General features: G+C 39.7%; 1 protein-coding gene across 2 annotated transcripts in view; it reads left to right on the top strand.

Annotated features, from left to right (window-relative positions):
• Positions 1-19,912, top strand: part of LOC135938562 (cardioacceleratory peptide receptor-like) — a 49,959-nt gene that overhangs the window by 16,888 nt on the left and 13,159 nt on the right. For both annotated transcript variants that reach the window (XM_065482260.1, XM_065482259.1), the window contains exon 3: positions 18,870-19,008. In XM_065482260.1, the coding sequence (XP_065338332.1) occupies positions 18,870-19,008 (139 nt within the window). The remainder of the gene's footprint in view (positions 1-18,869; positions 19,009-19,912) is intronic.

Raw genomic sequence — 19,912 nt, 5'->3', positions numbered from 1 at the left:
AGCAAAGTGGAAAATTACGTGCGAGAACGGCGTCGGGCGACCAACAACAACACATTCCTCCGGCCCGAGATGCTAGCCCGCATTACCCAAATTCTTTTCGCATAGTGGCCCGGCTCTTTTCTAATTGCATTATTTCCCTCCGGTTGCAGCAGCAGAGTGCCATCGGTATTCGCACCACCTTTTCACCCCCGGGCGTTCGTTGTTGCTTAGCAAATTGACATTTGCAAATTTAATAATAAAATTTCTAGGGTGAAAGTGCCGGGCTGACGAACCCTTTGCATTACGCATGAGGAGCGTTGCCGAAAGTATTTTTGTGAATTCCTCAGGAGACGCTTTGGGGGAATTTTTAATATGCACGCGTCGAGTGCCTGGCGCCTTAATGAGTTGCCCCTACTCTCAGAGTAATGAGAATTTTTTAGCGTCACCTCATCTCCTTGAGCAGAGATGTTCTTTCTGCAACTTATGTCAAGTTATGAAATTTCATCCTCATTTCGTGAATAAATGTTATCCTTAAAGTTGATTTTCAAATCATACACGTATATCATATGTATATGTGATCCCATCAGTAGAAGTATTTTTACGATGGACCAGTGACTGAATATTCTCCACTTGTATAAGCTTTACTTTACTGATATCAAAATGTCTAAAAATCACTATAAATTATTAAAGTTTTTCTCGAAAAGCCTGTCATGTGTTAAAAAGCAATTAATGAATTGCGCGCTTCCGAAGAATTTATACAAAAGTACCTATTTTTTAAATTTTAGAATTAAAAATAAATTTATAAATATATTTGCAAATTGTGAATTAGTGAAAAACATTAATTATTAGTGTTCTTCCAAACGCACCTGGCTGGGACAGCTTGCTTCAAGCAATTTGTTCAAGTATAGAGTTAGAAACGCCATTCCAAACTTACGCCATTAGTGAGTGTTTCAGGACCACATTCGTTCTCATTATGCTCTATAGATACAGCGAATTTGAATTTCAGTCACGTTCACAGACCCTTCTAACTAATTGCAAGAGAAACCGCGGCAGAGACAGCAGGTTTTAATGTTCCCTTTGTCTGGCGTTTTTACCAATACAGCCAATCGCCGGAAAGGTCACGCATTCGTAAGAGTAATTGAATTTTTTGATAATTACATCTCGCGTTGAACATCCACAACGACCCGATAATGGGTACTTCCTGCGGAACGCGCAGAAGAGCGACTTCCTCTTAGGCAAACAAAGTTGCTGGGACATGAATGTTCACCTGCATGAAATCAGCGGCCAACACTGTGTGCAATCCGGAAAGTCGACTCGAGCAGGAAGTGCAAGAAAGAGCAGTTTCTCGGCCACTTCTTCTCGCAGAAACGACTTGAAATCGAGCCAGAAATATGATATTTCGAGAGTGGCACGATTTCTTTCTTATTTGTTCATCGGCATTTTAAGACCGCATGCAAACACTGTATGCAGCAGAGGGAGATGCATTTGTGCAATTGCGCGCGCGGATCAATGCTCGCTCGCTCGTGTGTTGGTGACATTCGAAGACGGCGACGGATGCACTCGGCCGGCCATTAGATATCCTATCAGATACTGGCTGCTTGTTGTTCCTAGCGTCGTGTAGCTCTGTCCGTCGGTCGGTCGGTAGACTTGCTGACACATTTCCAAGCTCTGCTGTGCTTGCATCACGCAGATGATATGGGGTGGGTCGAAAAGGAGGGTGGCCCTGAAGTGTACAGGGATGTGGAAATTGATGCTTCCCTCAAACAAAGCTTCATTATTCAAATCAAGGAAAGAGTTGAAAAATTCTATGCTCCAATTACAAAAATTAATATGAATTTGTTGAAATATTTTCTGTGGTATAATTTTACTCAGGGGAAATGATCGTAAAGGAATTATAGGGTTCAGTGTCTTATTCTCCTGAAAGCAGTAATTTTTCTCAGTGAAATGGTTATGAAAATTTCCTGCAACCGGGGCAAATTGAAATGAATGATGCTGCTATATAATAATTTAAAATGGACTACTTCTCACGACCCCAAGGGAGACACTTCGCATCTGGCATTGCGTTGTGCCAGTAGGAGCAAAGAAGATTAATGGTGGCGGATTGCAATTTCGAGTGGAGGTTTTGCTCAAAAGCCTTATTGCTCCATAACGATCGCAAAAGCCGATTCTTCTGGAAGAGCAATATTTCGTCTCTGTTTGACAGGGCGGAAACAGCGATGGAGTAAAAACGTTGCGCAAAAAGTGGTTTGTAAATGATTTCCAAAAAAATTAACTTTTTGATAACCAGATGAGCGGAAAGAAAAATAAACCACAAGAGCACGGAGGAAAGTTTCCAACTTAACGGTGGCACTATCTGAATCAAGAATATAACATTGCATCAAGGCAATAAATAATAGTTTCACGAGAAGATGAGGGAAGAAAAAGATTGTTTGCTAAAAGAAAAAAAACGATGTTTTGTTATTCCCAAAATATGTCGTTCTAGTCTTGGTGCTATATCAATAAAAGTGTTTTTTTCTGTTCATTCCCGTAGTTGAAAATTTATGGATAAGGTAGAATTTTATATTTTGGGTTGCTTTAGAATCACTCATCTCCCTAGAAATTTCTCGACAAAAATATATTGTTTTATGACGTAAATGCGTTGATTATAAGAATAATGATATAATGTTGAGGTTGAGAGTACAACCCTGACAGTTTGTTAGTAGAAACCACGTTGTGATCATTTGGAAAAATTTATTCTCAATATAGCTGTAATGAAGACTCTAAATTTAGCATTAACAATACTTTGTCACTATTACGCAGCAATTAAACATCAAAGCTATTTCACAAACCGATAGGCACACCATGATCATGAAAGGGAAAGGTCAAGTTATTCAGTGAGTTAATTAACTTCCGTCGTGGAATGAACTGTCAGCAGAAAATTGCAAACTTGGTCTGGTAATGGCATGGCGAAAGCTCTGTTAATGCGAAATTATGTGCAGAAACATTAGGTGCTTCGCACAAAGGTCGCGCTTGGCAGCGCTCGCACAATATGCTGCCGGCGTTTGCATTATGGCTCGTTCGATAATTTCGTCCTTAAAAGCTGCCCTGCGAGGGATGCTGCAAACTCGTGCCACACAATTCAGCACAGAGCGAGCGGCAAAGAGAGAGATGCATTGTCATGAGCATGCAGTGCAAAAATTGCCGATGCAACGCCGCTACTCTCGCGCTCGGTGCACTTTGCGCCTCTCAACGCTTTTATTATTTATGACAGATGTGTAATAAAAACGCACACAGCCGACGAGGTTAAAATCATTTCACGCCCTGTGGCTGCTTTACTTTTTCCTCCTCTCGAGCTTTGCGTTATTTTCCGCGGATTCCAAGAGATTAAACTGAGAAAATATGGCTGCATTGTTTTCATTTTCTGTATACGGCTTAATGTTTCCTTGATGCTTGCGCTGGAGGTAAAAGAGTTGTAATAAATGTGAGTTGTATTTAAATGATCTCTGTTCTAATGAAAGGAACTTTGAACAAAAATACACCAGAGCATTGCATAATAAAATTGATCGTAAAATTTAATTAACAAATTTTATTGTTCGATTGAACAGCGCAATACCAGAATTTCCAGCAATTGCTTTTCTCGTCATTCGCTTACCTTTCAATTGAAATTGAAAATGAATAGTGGAAAGGGCGCTGAGAGACCCATTTTAGTGGGAAAGGACGAGTATTTTGCGCTGATGAAAGCATGGTGTTTGAACATGCAAATCGTCCCCTTTGGAGAGATTCGCCTCAACGAGAGGCTCTCTTATCGTCGTCATTACCGCCGCCGATGCAAATGTCGCAACCCTTTAGCGACCACTCAATCAAGGCAGCGCGCCGCTCTATAAATTCAATCGTCCAAACATGTGAAGGTTGCCCTACCCGCGGAGAGAGAAAGAAGATAGTCTTTTCCCAAGGGAATGTTTGCAATTTGCCGAGGGAAACCCGAGATCGGTCCGAGCGAGCATTGCAACTATAAACTGCGCGAAATCAAAACCAGCCGCTGCCGACCAGAGATGCGCGCGGAATCATCTGCAATGATGTTCATGTGGCGCTTTTACGACGCCGAGCCGCACGAGGAACAAAAGCCCTTTAACTGCCCATTCTGCTAGTCAAATCAATCGTTTATCAATCCTCCTTTCATCAAAATGAGCTTTATTTATTTATTGGCCATGCATTTTTATGGCCAATATTATAACGGTCCGCTGCTGATTTTTTGCATACAAAATTTATGTAAATAAGATTATGTGAAGGGTTCTGTTCGCATGCCTTTCATGGAAGGTATAAATGGAACGCTATCTTTAAATCGTTTTAAAGAGGATTGATACCACGAAACTTGAAAATTCCTTGCTTATTTTTGGGAAAATTGGCTCAAGAGTTTGTGAGATTTTCAAAACACGAGCACTGTCCCTCTACTTGAAATAATTTTTCTCCTGGATAAGGCGTACATGGTTGGATATACTTCGACGAGAGGAATCAAAATATTCCTTGAGAAAATGGTGAAGCACCGTAAAAGGTAAAATTTGAGGCTTTATGCCAGCTTAATCCTCTTTTAATTGTTGTACATTGTTTAGAGTTCAATTGTTTGAAGAACCAATTCTATCGGCTGCTTTCTAAGATCAACGATGTCCTTAGTTTGCTGGCGTCAATACCTAAAATTTTTAAAACAGAAAAATTATTTTCAATTCTATTTGTGTTTCCAATTGGCAGTGGGGAGATTTCAATTTTTCACAACTAATTATTTTGTGTCCTAAAAAATGAAAATATTTCCTTTTGTGTGGATCTTTGATATTTATTTTTTTGTAATTTTCATGCTCCAACGGTCTTTTATAATTTTATTTAAATCAGTTTTTCATCTCCGGATCGCTCTGGGAGAGTTGGCTTCGTGATTTATGGAATGGAAGGAAACTAGGAATCCCTCCCCAAACTTTTGCATCTGATCATCCAGGGATAGTGCGCTTGGAGGAAAGTGTCCTCGACGAAAAGTTTCCGGGACGAGCGAGATGCAATCAAGGAAGTCGCAGCAGCTGACACGAGGGGGATGGAATTGTGCACCAGCCGAACACGCGACTGTCTGTCCGCTCGAAATTGAATCATAAAATTGCGGGCGGGCAGAAGAAGGAAACGTCCGGTGGGCATGCTCGATTTCGTCCGCGGAATGATAAACGGCCGAATGCTTGATGGTCATATTTTTAAATGCGAGGGGCATTTCTCATGGTAGACGCGGACATGTGCCAAGAATTCGAGCGCGCCGTATAGTAACTGGCTCTCGGCTCTGGCGAAAATTCACTTTCAAACGCGCGCGTAATAGCACCGAGATGATGCCATTAATCAGAGCCGCGTTTGCTCTCATCTCGAAAGACGATCCACCTTTTCGGTGTTAATATGCAAATTAAAGTGTCAGCCAGACGTTGTGCTTGCGTGTCTGCTGCAGATAGACTTTAATCTCAACTGCAGGTGCTGCCCGAGACTTGACGCGATGAGACTAATTAGCGGAACATCGCTCTTGGACCCATCAAAATGAGATCACGACGATTAAATCCGCGGCCCAAACAACAAAGTGAGACGCGCGCATTTGCTTTCGAACGAAATTCCTGCACGCTGGCGCGCGAAATTTTATGTCGGGTTGTAAGTTAAAGGCAGGGCTGTAAAACAAGAAGTGCGAGATTACCACTCTGCAAACAATAAAACGTCGGGCTGGGTAACAAACTTTCGTGTCCACAAATAATTGAGGCTGGCCAACAAAAGCTGGCGAAACATGGATGTAAATAATGACTCATGTACGCTGTTAAGAGCTAAAAAATAACAGTTTTATTTAAATGATTGCTTAATATTATCCTCAGTAGATCTCAAGTCTACCCATAACTGCCCATCTTGCTAAAAAATTATAAACCTTTTCTAGCCATATTGAATCCACATATATAATTTTTAAAAATCGCTAATTTTATTTGCCTTTAAGCTTTCCAATCTAGATTACTGATTTTTTTTACAATTTCTATATGCTATATTCAAACCAAATTTGTTTTCGTAGCACTACACTTTGCCATGGCATATTTTCTACAAAATAATTTTTGTCCATTTTTAGTAGTTTTCAATTTTATCGTATTAAGTGACTAAATAAATAATGAGTATTAAGGCAAATTGAATTGAATGATAATAACCTGACTAGTTTGACACAAGCAGCTAAGTCCGCAAATTTTTGTCACTTGAACAAGTGGTTTATAGGACAGATAACGTTACTTTTACACGTATTTGTGTTAAATAAAAAGTATTGATCAAGGCAATCCTGGATTGAGGTATATTTCTATCGATAAGTTGAATTAGTATCACCCCTTAGAGAATCAGATTATAATTTTTCAAAATCATTATAATAAGAAGATCAAACAAATATTAAATATAACTACTCAATGACCTGTTCCCAACCGACTTAATCAGGAGCAAACCCCACATTAGGTATAATGCATGGAAAATTCAGTGCTATTGCAAAGCGCGTTGCGCATGGAACGTCGCCTCGTTAAATTTTATGATCGCTGCAATTCAAATGAAATTCAATTATGGAAGTGACTCAGACAGCCCGAACATTGCAACACGAATATTGAAAGCCTAATCAACAGAGATTGCGGTGGAGACCAAATATTAGACAACGTTAAACAAAATAGTCGCTTATGCATAAAGTCCTTGATTTTGCTATGTCGAATGACAGATAAATTCCACTCACAAAGTGCACAGGTGCACTGGCTTTTTCTCTGCACACCAGAATATTCCCTTGAGCCAATTAAGTCCAATCAAGCACGATGTGAGCCGTACGCTTCAACCTCCCGGATCCGCAGGCTGCGGTCAGGTGGGCAACCTATTAAAACCTTGTCGCGTGCAATTCAGTGTTTGAGCAATATCCGTTCTACAAGGCAAAAACCGTCACAACTTCAGGAATTTACGGAATTCACTATTTTCGGCATCAAATCGAAGCCGAGAGTAGGAGTTTCAATAAGCTGAAGACAGCTTGAGGGATTTCGAAAGCGGAAATACGCGCCCCTTGACGAAACGCTTGGGTAATAAAATGATGTTTGGCCTCGATTTCTTCAAAGGAGCGGTGAAGCTGGAAATTGAGTTTCGGAGAGGACACACTCCAGATGACACTTTTTTTTACAAATGTTATTCTGCACAGGTAAATTATTTTATGATAACAAAAATTTTAACCCGATACAAACAATTTTATAAACTAAACGACACTTATGCTAGTGATGTCTCGAGATTATGTCAAAGATAAGAACTAGAGTGTATATAGGTAAAAACTGTGCAGAGTGATATTTTATTTTATTTGTGAAATTCAATAGTGCGTTTGTTGAGGGACTTGAAGCACTATTCAATTTATCGCTTTCGTCTGCAGGTAGAAACCACAGGATAAAGACAAGATTAATTTAATATTTGCTACTTACTGACTTTTACTTTGAGCAAAAAAGACTCCCGGACAAAGAATATGACCGCACCAAAATTTAAAAACGAAACAATTTGCATAAAATGCAACTTTTTTTACAGAGATTGAGTAAATATTTTAAAATCTAGATTTGTGCCAGTGTCTTGAGTGGAGATGTGTCAACAAGAGCATTCCCCTTTACTCTCGTCGAAAGAGCATTTAACTCGCGAGTTGAAAGATCGACGAGCGCATCTGTTTTCCTCAAATATCTCTCTCTCGCAAACAGCACGGAAAGTGCAAGTGCGGAAAGCTCGTAATCCGCTTCGTAAAGATTTTAGCAGTAGTGCCTAGCTTTCATCTGAGGGAGACGACGACGCGAAAATCTCATTTGCAAATAAATAACAGGCTCTATTAAAGTTGAAAGACCTCCAAGGAGGTGGTATATTTAACCTAAACGCGACTTTGCTTTCAGCTAATTAAAACAATTTATTCGGTGGCGCGCCTTCATATCTGCCACTTTCGTGCCACCGCGATCCGTAAAATAGTCAGAAAAGTCATAACAAACAAATTCTGCATTAGAAAAACATACGCCGCTCCCTGCCAAGAGCCGAGGTGATTGTAAAACAACTCTCGCCTTCACGCTCAATTCCCAGAGCTTGAAAATTGTCATCGTTTTTCTCGTCATCAGCACCTTGCTTTCGGGCTTGGGGCGATTGCGTCAACGCACAAATCTAATTCCTGCTCCGGGGGATCCGCTCGCTCCAAGACTGCTCGATTTGTTGGAAATAGCTGGCTTGTCAATTTTCCGTAGTTCGCCACTTAATAATGAAGCTGCGTTCCTTGGTAGCAAAAGATTTGCCACAATTATCCCGACTAACCGCAAAACGAGGGTTTTTGCTGATTACAGGTGAAGAAAGCGCCACATGTTGTTGGCAAATAGCTATAGGCATTTGAGGTGATTGAAAAATAATCGATATAATAATGACCAAATTTACACGACCTATTTTCCCGTGGTCATGGCCAAGAATTAAAAGTTGCAAAGAGGTTACCAACAAGTTCAAATCATTTTGAGCACCGCAAGAACCTTTGGGATTTTTTTTACCTCCCCAATAATGCATATCTTAATTTATTGCTCCTTACAATAATGCTTGCCAAGATCAAGATATCATTTTTTTCTCTATATCTTATGTAGAAATTGAAGCTTGAACTGCAAACATTATTTTGCAACTGCCGTTCGTAAGGAATAAACTTAGGGCGAGGTTAAAAAAACCTCAATTTCAATTGTCGACACAATTATAGATATCGAATCTGCATGATTAAAGAATAGTTCTTTACGTTTTTAATGTCATACTTATTGGAAATAACTTAAAACTGAGTATAGTAGTTTCAGAGCTTTTACTGTGAATCTCCGTTGGCAAAAAATACTCAATTTAGAAACGCTTTTGGCACAATTGCAGCGTAAATTTGTCATTGCCAGCCATGAAAATATACCTTTCGTAAAGAGTCAGAGATTCCTAGAAACACGATGCAATCTCTCAAAACCACTAATCACACTCATTCCAGAGAAGCACGGCAATTTTTCTCGCAAAACCTGCAGCAATGCGGCACTCTAGGCGCTTATACGCCACTCAGCAATTAGCCGCTCTGTTAGAGGAATGTCAATGAGAAATTACGTTAATTACCTCTCCCGCAATTATAATTAGAGCTGGGAGCTAGCTGGAGCTTCGATTAATCACTGTTGCACTCTTTGTTACTTTATATCTCTGCAGACTAGTGCATGTGTATTAAAATTTCATTTATCCGGCTCGCTGCTCGACTGGTTCTACAGCATAATTAAGACTTTCCTCTCCAGCAAATTATCTGCAGCCAGACAAACAAACTCGAAAAGAACCTAACAACTCCATTGCTTGCCAACCTGGTTGGAGCACTTTCGCAAAAATAGGAGCACGGTGACACTTTTTAAATTAGTAAAGCTAGTCGGTGCTTCCTAATCCAAAAGGCGGGGCTATAAATCACAGGGGCCGCCGCACGCAGATACTATCTCTCGCTGTAATGGCATAAATTATTTCAAGTCCTAGTGCGATTTAATACGTGTTTCTTAATAGCCCCACGAAATAATAAATTTCCAGCATGAGTTTAGCAAAGAACACGATTTTGCCCTTGCTGCATCACCTGAATTGAAAAGTAAAATCAATAAGATTTTTATTTCGTAGCAATGAAAAATCATGACTTTTGGTCAACTTAACTTAATAGAATGGTACAAATAATTTTATTTTAAAGTCTGGTTTAGGTTTTTTTGGTAAATTCTTCAGAGGGAAATTATTTGTCTTTTCTGGTAAGAATAGTTTTAGGTCTTTATTATTTATTTAAAGTTTTAAATCGTTACATAATCAAAAGGATTTCATATAGCACGCCAGCAGTTGAATTATTTAATTAATTCAACTGCTGGTCCCCTTGAATTCTCAGAATAGATCAGAATCATGCTTTTTTAATACACAATTGTAAAAAAATCCTAAATAAAAGAAAAATATTGACAAATAGAATATATTATCCTGTAAAAGGTATCGTAAAAAACATACAATATCTTGATTTATGTGTGAGTATCACAAAAATTCAGGATTAAGAAGAGTCAAAATCCTAGTATCTTCGACCGCTACGCCAATGGATCTCATTATTTCTTTGAATTCGTGCCTACTGTCTCGCAATGCTGCCTACCGGCTCACTGGTCAACCACAATTTATCCTTCGCGTCCGCAAATAAAATCTAGTGAATACTCAATTACACTGGCACGGCTCGTCGTTTCGTCCACTCGGCGATACATATCAGCCAATGTTATGTATGACTCGAAATTTCTTGAATTACATTTTACCCAGCGTTTATTGCTTCATTTATTATTCCGCTGCTTAACAGTCTTCGGGATCTGCTTTTTCACAATCAGACTGAGATCGGCAGGCAATTTTTCTCCGCGCGCTCGCAGCGTAGGCTCCACACACGTCCTCCTCACTCTCATTATCAGAGTCTGTGCTGCGCAAGTAGCTTAAATCAATCAGAGCGAGGAATAATAAAAGGTTCGCCGCTGTCAAAGAACCGCCTAGTGCAAAATGGCAAAGCCTGTCTGCTCGGAACAAAAACCAGTTGTGGTCAGCGCTTCTGGACGAATGTTATTATCGCTCGGAATCCAAAGAGCTGAAAGGCTTTTGACTTGTTTGAAGCGTTTCCCGGCCAAAATTAAGCATATATTTTTCATCATATGAAAGCTATCTAGATCTGAACCCGTTTGCAGAATTGAGTAGCTTTTTCCCTTCCCTATGCTTCAATGATCTTATTCTCGGAAATGAAATGACTTGCGTCGTGTGTTGGTTTTGTGAAAACATATTTTACTTTGATGGACTATCTGGATTTCTGTCATGCGGGCCAACTAGCCCACAGGCTAAAGATCTAGAGACATGGCTCACACACAAAACTAGGTTGCATAGAATTAAAACAAAAAATGGATTATCACTCCCTCTGTTTCACAGGATTTTCTATTTCCAGCTCGTTTTCGCGGGAGTTCCGTTCGTTTTCGAAATCAGCCAGGGTGCCGTGAGGGAGCCGTATATTCGGAAGATAAATTCTTTTCTCGGCTAGGGACACATTATTTATCCCCATCTTTTGTAATCTCAAACAAAAAATACGAACGTGAGAAATAACAAACTGAATTTACTTTGAAACAAACGAAGCTCGAAATATCTCTAACATCTTACTTTGTATTTAATTTCCTTCTCTTTTTATAAAAAAAACATTTATTTAGAAATTTTAGAAATTTCCTTAGAAATGAAAATTCAAAGGCTGTGACAGATAAAACGAACAAATCAAACCTGCCATTTAAAATTTATACATACATTAGAAACAAAATAGTCAGAAACGAAGGGCTATATCATACAAAATCAGGTTTTAGCTCCATGGAACTGAATGTTGTACCGTTCATGTAAAGGTTTTTATCATCATATCGTCAATTAAATCGACTCATGTGATACTTCCGTGTTTTCTTTTATCAGCGCCCACAAACGATATGGCTTCACAAATGGAAACGATTATTGGCAAGTCACGTCAAACACCACACACCCTCAATACACTCCACTAGTGTGTGTGACCCCGTATTTATTCGCCTGCTATTCTATAAAAAAGAGTCGGGCAAACAATTTCAAAGAATGTATTGGAGCGGCATCCAGTTTGTTATTTCTGTCCAATACAAAACGGGGTAAATAACATTCTCTGCTCTCATAAGGAAAGGGTGCACTTATTTCCCAGACTGCATCCGATAAGACATTTTCAGACAGCGCTTCTCGAACTCGACGACCAACATGCAATTCAAGCAAGCGGTCATTAATAAATAAAAATAGTGCTCGTGCGGATTGAAGATGGAGCATGTACGGAGCACATATATGTAAGAGAAAGGTGCGCTTTTTTGCTTCGCTCTCTGGTATCGTCTGCAGTGCGGCTACTTTTCTTCTTGCCGTGATGACGTGTTGCTCTCGCAGCAAAAGGGAACTCGCATAAACGAGTGGATGCAGTTTTACTGCAAATTAATGCAGCCTCCAGTCTGCCACATAAATGCATTGGCACAAACTCGGCGGCTGGCCGATATTTTATGGGCTTTTTCGTTGCGTGCAATTAACCCCGCGCTTGATCGATGCTCCAGGAAGAAAAATTAAGCGCAAGTGGGATTATTTCGCTTCCCCTTGGCCATTCTTCTGAACGGAAACCCGGTTTCCTCCACTTTCTTGATTACCAAGTCAGCAAAGAGGACGGATTTTTCTGATCTCCTCTCCAGAGAGATAAAGCAAGCTTGGAGCGCGTTCACCCCTTTATGGTTCAGCTCAAAAAGCACGAGGGTGAATTCCTAGTTTGCGCTCCTTTGAGCTGATAAACAAGTGTAGGGAGCAAATGTGATCTCTGGACTCGGGATGGATCGGGAACGCATGCAAAAAATAAGCTCCTTTTCTTGACATGGCATTTCCTGGAGGAATATTTCTCTCCAAGAGACGCCTTGTCATTCTCCACTTAGCTCGTGAACAACAACAACATACTATTTGATCGATATTTATATTTTTACGAGAATCAAATTTTCTCTAGTGCAGAAAAGATATTTGTATATGTAGCATTACATATTATAAACATTTTGCAGCAGTTGCCCTGCTGAACCTTAACAAATGAGTCTATATTGAACTATTCATTACTACAATGCAAAACGGAATTAAAATTTAATGAAACCTGCACAACTCGTTTTGTTCGCATTTTTGGTATTCTTGATGAAACTAAAATCCATGAGATGTGGAAATTTATATACATTCGTAAGTTAATAGTGGTTTTAGGATAAAATAACTTCACTGAAGTTTGGTTCTGTTGTATTAGAAAATCGAACTTAATCCTCGTTGCTTTGATGGTGGATTTAAATTCTCTCTTGTAGTTAGTAGAGAAAACGGCTTTAGAAACAAGGAGCGAACTTCTAATTTGAGGTGCATTGGTATTTCAGAACACAGAAAACTTCTAATTTGAAGTGCATTGGTACGACGCATTCGTATTATCGATTGGCTATGGTTACCACAAAGTTTGTATAAAAGTTTACAGGCAGAAAGTCTGCGAGCTCATTACTGCCTCCCTGTGTCTGACATCCCTTTTGACAAGTTGTTTTAAGAGGCTGAAACTTTTTACGTGCACTTGCTTGAACTTTTCCTGCATAGCATGAAATGCATAACAATGTTTTGTTCTGGATTTTAAAAATGCTTGCTTTTGTTTTCAAAATCATTTCTTTGTGTGGATAAACACAGCACACGCGTGGATTCATGTCCTGCTCTCTCGAGTTTGTAGTAAATAAACACATCATCAAGTGGAAGTTGATTGCGTGCACCTGCATTTAGAGTTGCATGGCCTCTTGTGCAAGCACGTGCCGCAGAAACGAAAGGGCGTTTACTGCCCCACTAGAATTTGCATATTCATGATGTGGACATTTCGTGTGTGCAGGCTTTGCAGTTGCTTGAACCCCTATGCCAGAAGCGGCTGGAGATTGAATTTCGCTGTTAAAAGTCGGCCTCTTTGCCTGACTGACGCAAAAAGGCGGACCGAACCTTTTAAAAAGCCCTTACTCTACCCCGTTGGACTGTAACCATCATGGAGGCTTTTTTAGTGAATTAATGGTGATGTCTGTAATGTCACGCAGGTTGCATAGCGCTTTGATGTCTGACAAGACCATGATTAATTTTGGTTATTACATTTTGACCCCACATTAAGGCTATAAATCTGATAGAGATATAATATGAAATAACTGTAATCTACATTTCAGGGTGATATATTATATGTTGAAACTTTAGCATAAATAAAAGTTTAGAAAGCTTTTCTAGTGCTATAAGGACGTGTAGTGGTTGCGGAGCCGAGCTCCCACTCCTTTTTCATTTTTAGTCTAGGGTATTGTTATTCATGATTGTTAGAAATTCGTTAATGCAACAGAGAGAGAGATTTTTAATTTAAATTAGTTTTCGCCGGACACACGAGCCAACAAGTCGCATCTTAAGAGTTCCGAGCGTTTAATTGTGAAGGACCCGGCTCAATCGGGTCCTTGTATTCTGTTAGACTAAGTCGCCAAGTGACTAGCTGTTTCAATAAGAGAAGAATTCGTTGAAAATCCCGCAAGGTTTAATTTCCACCTACTACCCCCCAAAGTAGTGACCAATTTGGGAGATAGAAGGGTTGAAATGATGAAGACCGATGAATTCAGATTGACGAATTTTGTTCGTGGATCGGATTTCCAACTGTAACCTAATCCACGAACAAAATTCGTCAATCTGAATTCATCGGTCTTCATCATTTCAACCCTTCTATCTCCCAAAGACGTATTGTTCTCTATCCCTTTTTCCACATAAATTTTAATATTTTAAGTTATGAAACATGCAACTTCGAAAAATTCTGCAATTGTTTTTGTCGCTGTTGATGTAATCGCTTATTACAACATTCAGCATCTCGGTCGCAATTGTTTTTCATTCTGGAGGACACGCAGCTCGCACATGAAGATCGCCTCTGGAAAATATCAAGGAGTAGCACCCGCGCAAACAAAAGTTTTGCCAAGTCGTTGAGGTAGTGTGAGTGTGTAACACTTGTTGAAAACTCGTTCAGAAAGAAATGCAAGTTGATTGTAGCTCTTGCTGCGCCCGAGTTCTTTTCCTCGCTCGACCGGCGTGGCTTTGCTTTTTTGAACCCGGCGTGCTGCATGGAACTAGGCGTTTGGTGTCGCGCAAATTCGGTTTACTCCACTCGAGAATGCGCTCGATTCATTTTCATTTTGCAGCTGGCGTTCGCAGACAGGCATTTTTGCAGCGTGATAGAAGGCGAAGTGGCGTGCTCCGGCGCGCCATTTTTTCCCTCAGCATCTGCTTCCATCACACACATAATGTGCGCGCGCGGCCGGCACATACTAGCCCCAACTTCTTCTTGCGCGACTACGTACCAATATAAATTTCCATGCTGACGATATCCTGGTGTATTGTGTTCGAGGGAATCGATATGCGCCGCGTCAGGCACAATAGGGCAATAGGGCAGTGAAGTAAATAGAAGATATAGATGATGGCACTCCAAGTGAATCCCGACAAAAATCTTTCACTTGCTTCTTTTTAGGCGGAAAGATTCTTTGTTGCGAGTTGCCAATTACGACGAGCTTGCCGCAATAGCAGCATTAAGGGCAAAATAAAGATAAAAAACTACTTGAATTGAGGACTGTATGTGTTGCATTAAATTTATATGTTTGTTTTTTTGTTCGTCATTATTAAAAGTTAAATTAAAACACATCCTTTTCATATGCATTTAAAAATTCATGAACTTTTTATAAAGTTCACTTCAAAGAGATTTTTAGTAAAGCATTTGCACAAACTCACTCCATTCTGACACAATAATGTTACTGTCTTAATTGACTCCAATATGTTCGTTAAAGTATTATTTAAAAATGGGGATTTTGCGCAAAAAGTAAAATGAGAAAATGCAAGATTTACTTATGAGTTAATTCTTTGCGTACACTTGCAATGTTTAGAAGTCGAATGAGGGCTGATTTTCGCCTACAATTGACTCTCTTGCATTGCATTGACGAGTCCATTCTGATTTGGAAATATTATCAGTGGTCAGATGCGTTTTGAAATTGGTTCCCACCGGTCAGATCCAAGATGGTGTCGAGAAATCCGGGACTCTTCTAGCTCTCATTTGCTTAGAATGTTGTGAGTGTGTTTTTCCGACCCAATATGGACTTAATTCATTCATGTAATGCAAATCATATCACAATATTGTCAAAAACTCTCGCTTATTTACCACATTTTCATTTGCCCATTTCTAAGCGCTGTACCCCAGTCGACGCCATACCTACGCGTCGCGCGAATCTGGCCCCTGGCCAGGGAGGATTGGTTTCGGCAGACTGACTCGCTAATTGCTGGCTTGCTACCATAGATTTCTGCACAGTGTGGCTCATTTAACAAATAAATATCCTACTCTGCACTACCTTCAGTGTTCTAGTTCTCACTTTCCTCTGGTATGATTCTTCAATTACTTATATATAGCTGTTTTTTGTGATATGTGTATGAACAATAATAAACAACTATATATAAGTAATTGGAGAAACTCCATTTTGATGGGCTTGTACTATTTTCACAAAAACATTTATCCTTTGTCACGGTGTGACTTTTCTGTTAGGCAACACATCACAGTTGTTGTGTTATGAGTTGCACGACTGAAGTACTAGTTCTTAACTTTGAGAAACAATTAAATTGCTTTTGGAAAATCCCAGTGTCTCAGGCAGTTGGCGAAAAAGACCAATTTTCCGTCTTTTTCCAACGTTAGAGTCTACTGATGCGAATCTGATGTTTCCTCAGCACGCAATTTGAGTCTAAGGACGGTCGTTGGACTAGACTGTAGCACCGGCAGCCAATTTTTCAAGCTCATTCACTGCCCCGAGCGAAATCGCGAGGCGCGCGCGGACTGCATGCACTGACACGAGGCGCGCGAGCAAGAAGCAAAGACTTGGCCTAGGTCAGGATGTGGAGCACTCGGCCGTCCGCTCGCACTGTTTGCTTGCTTGATGGCCCCGGCGAGAATGCATAAATTATTATTGTAGCGGTGCGATAAATGCGGCGAATCCATAATGACGACAGCCGCGCACCATGATAATAATAGCGAGCAAGCGACCGGCACTCTGTAATTACACCAGCCGAGCCAGCCAGCGATTTTCATTCCGAGTACTGAGAGAGGAAAACAGGACTGCTTTTTCACTTGCAGTTTGTGACGACCGTCAGGAAACTTTGAGGAACTTTCTCGTGTTCAAGTCTCTCGACTGCTTTTGACACATTAATCGATTGCAAGTGGTGCTTGCTCTTTTATTCTTGAGCTTGACTAAAAACTATTAAAAGCAAAATGTCAATCTGTCAATTGATGAAATGCACTGACAGTAAGTGCAGCAACCAGTTGAGGTATGCTCATGGACTTTTAATATTTGGACAAACCTGAAAATTCTGCTTGCCTTTCTGCTATGTCAAAAATATCTTTAACTTCTTATCAATTACTAATGAATGCAACTATTGCAATACTTGGAAATGGGCTGGATATTAAAGGGGCAATGAATTTGATCTATATTAAAGTGTGGAATTTTTGGATTTTGAACTTTTCCTGTTTGAAGGAGAGTACAAAAATCTGTGATTTTAAAATTCAATTATTAATATCTCCCTAAATACATAGATGCAATTAAAAAAACTTTGTCTTAAGAGTGAAAACAATTTTTCCAGCAACTAAATTCCCGATTTAATATTAAATTTTATGAATTTAGAACAAAGAATTAGAGTAAAGGGGTCACAGCCTTAAGTACATTCTTACTTTTTCTGCAAGACGCAAATTATCTCGTGAGGAAGCAAATGATTTATTAGACGCCAGTCGGATTATTTTTGTTTTACAGCTGCAGTTTTACGAGAAGAGGAACATTTCCTCAAAGAGAAGCACACACTTAATAATTTTTAACCTCGAGTCAGCAGCGACGAGTCTATTATTAATTTTATATACCGTGTTGTCGCTCTGTGATGAATATCTCTCGGCGAGTGTTTTATAGGAAAGCTCGAGGGATTTCGTTTTATTACCCATGTACGTCGTTTGAAGATCAGAACGAAACTTCTACACTCATCGCCCCACTTGCCCTTTAAGTTTTATTATTTGCTGATGGAAATCTTAGCAAGTGTAGTGTTATTATTTGTACTTGTTCAACCATTGCAAGACGAGTTCATTTAATTAGTAATTAGGAGATGATTCAACATACACTGCCATAAATCACTTTTGTGTGCAGGTTCAAAAATCGTTTGAACATATTGCTAATGAAATGTTGACATGCAATGTCAAATATAACTAATTAATAAACAAATTCTAATTATTAAAAATTTAAACAATTTTGTCAGAAGAATTAAATGCAGCGTCCTCGGTATGTAGCTGTTTATTTTTCCATATTTCTATACAGAAACGTCCTGCCCCCAGACGGGACAGGAAGGTTAATAAGACATCATCTTTAATTTTTTTCTCAAAATGCAAAAAATCAAATCTCTTTCACTGATTTTGCAAAAACCTATATAATCCTATATAGAGCCTTAATCCTTAATTGATATTCATTTTATAAGAATACGTGCAACAAATTGTATATTTATTGTAATTTTTATTGGTGCAATAGCAATTAAGGAATAACAGTGGTGGCAAAATAATATCCAAATTTCCGGATTTAATATATTATTTATTCAATGTGATAGCTTATTATAGGTGAGACAATCAGAGCTCATCGCCTCGTCTGACACAGCTGCTTGCGTCTCGTCCAAGTCGACGGTTTGTCGGGTGCAGCTAATTGAATTGGGCTCTCAGTCATTACTCGTTTAAAAGGGAATTAATATATCACAAAGAAACGGACTTGGCGTCGCTTGCGAGGCGATTAAGCGCAAAATTAAGCTGCAGCCGACGAGCACAAATTCCTCGTCGTGCACTTAACGCGCGCGCGGGAGCAGTTGAACCACACTTACAGAGAGCAATGTGGCTGATTGTGATGCGGCCTGGCTGGAGTAATGAGCCTTCCCTTACACCGACGCCCTGCATTTTCTTTGATATTTATTTGCTTGCGCTGCTTGACTAATCGAATGCAAAATGCGCCCCAATTGATTTCACCGAGCTTGTCTCAAACACGACTTTTGTAAAAGAGCTTCACCACTGACTGAAGCGATTATAGATGCGTCATTAGAGCCCGTAATTAGAAGGGAAAAATCACTTGCATATATCTGAAAACCATTACAGTTTTTCCGCAGACGAGCAAACGAGTGATAAATCAGAGACTGCCCGTTTTAATTGCCAGACTAGTTTTTGCCCTTGCGCTGGAGTCGCGCGGCGTTTTCCTGGCACCGCATTAAAATTGCTGCTTTTTCGATTGTTTCAGACGGAGCAATTTATCGTCATGTGGCTGCTATTCATCCTCATTCTGGTCGGCAACTCAGCGGTTTTGGCAGCACTTCTACTGGACAGGACGAGAGCAAAGTCGCGCATGAACTTTTTCATCATGCATCTTGCCATAGCAGGTACATGTCTTGGAATGAAAACTGCGCGTCACTTGCACACTGGTGCGAATTTATTTCGTTCTATCTCACATACGAATAAGTCAAGTCATGCGGGATTGAAACTCAAATTAAAATAGTGATATAGGAAGCTCATGTTTTAATATCTAGACTAATCATGCATTGCTGTCAAAGGAGTTATTTTTGACAACGAGGGTATGTAAGGTTCTACAAGAAGAATTATATCCCCATCCTTTGAATGTCTGCAAAATCAAATAGGTTTGAGAGTAATGGGTAATGGATGAGACATGAAATAGACACGTTGTGCAAGAGTTTACAAAGATGCGCGATATATATTAGAGTAGTCCCAGCAATTTCCAGGAAATATACATAATAACATCGATCTGCATGGCACAAAAGCTTTTCCCTGTCGCGATAGATTTCCATCTCGACTCCGCTTGCCTTTGAAAGTTCGTATTAGCCGCCTCATATTTTATTCTTCACAAAAGTGAGAGAGGAAAAAGCGCCGAAGACATCTCAAGTCGACGCTGCATAATTTAATTGGAGGACGAGTTTCTTTTGCTAGCCGCAGAATCAATCTCGAAAAGTTGCTCCTGGAACGACTCCAAGAAAATCCACTCTTCTAGAGACGCAGTGTATTATTCACTCTAAAAGAGGAGACCCATTCATTTTTCTATTTTCAATTCATTCCGTCAATTGTCCCGGTGAGACAACGCATTTGAAAACACCTTTGTGTACTTTTTACTGTCACTCTTTTCAAAGAGGATTGATGCCATTTAATTTCACTGCCTAATGACCTGGAGACTGACGTGGGTGAATAAAATCCTTATAAACATAACTGCATGTTGAACAGCAAAGGACTAGAATTGAATGAAGCAAATTGCGTTCACCATTTAAGAATAATTTT

The sequence above is a fragment of the Cloeon dipterum genome, chromosome 3, assembly GCF_949628265.1.
Source record: "Cloeon dipterum chromosome 3, ieCloDipt1.1, whole genome shotgun sequence".
NCBI lineage: Eukaryota > Metazoa > Arthropoda > Insecta > Ephemeroptera > Baetidae > Cloeon > Cloeon dipterum.
Note: the sequence above shows the minus strand (reverse complement) of the source record. Positions and strands in the feature narration are given on the sequence as shown.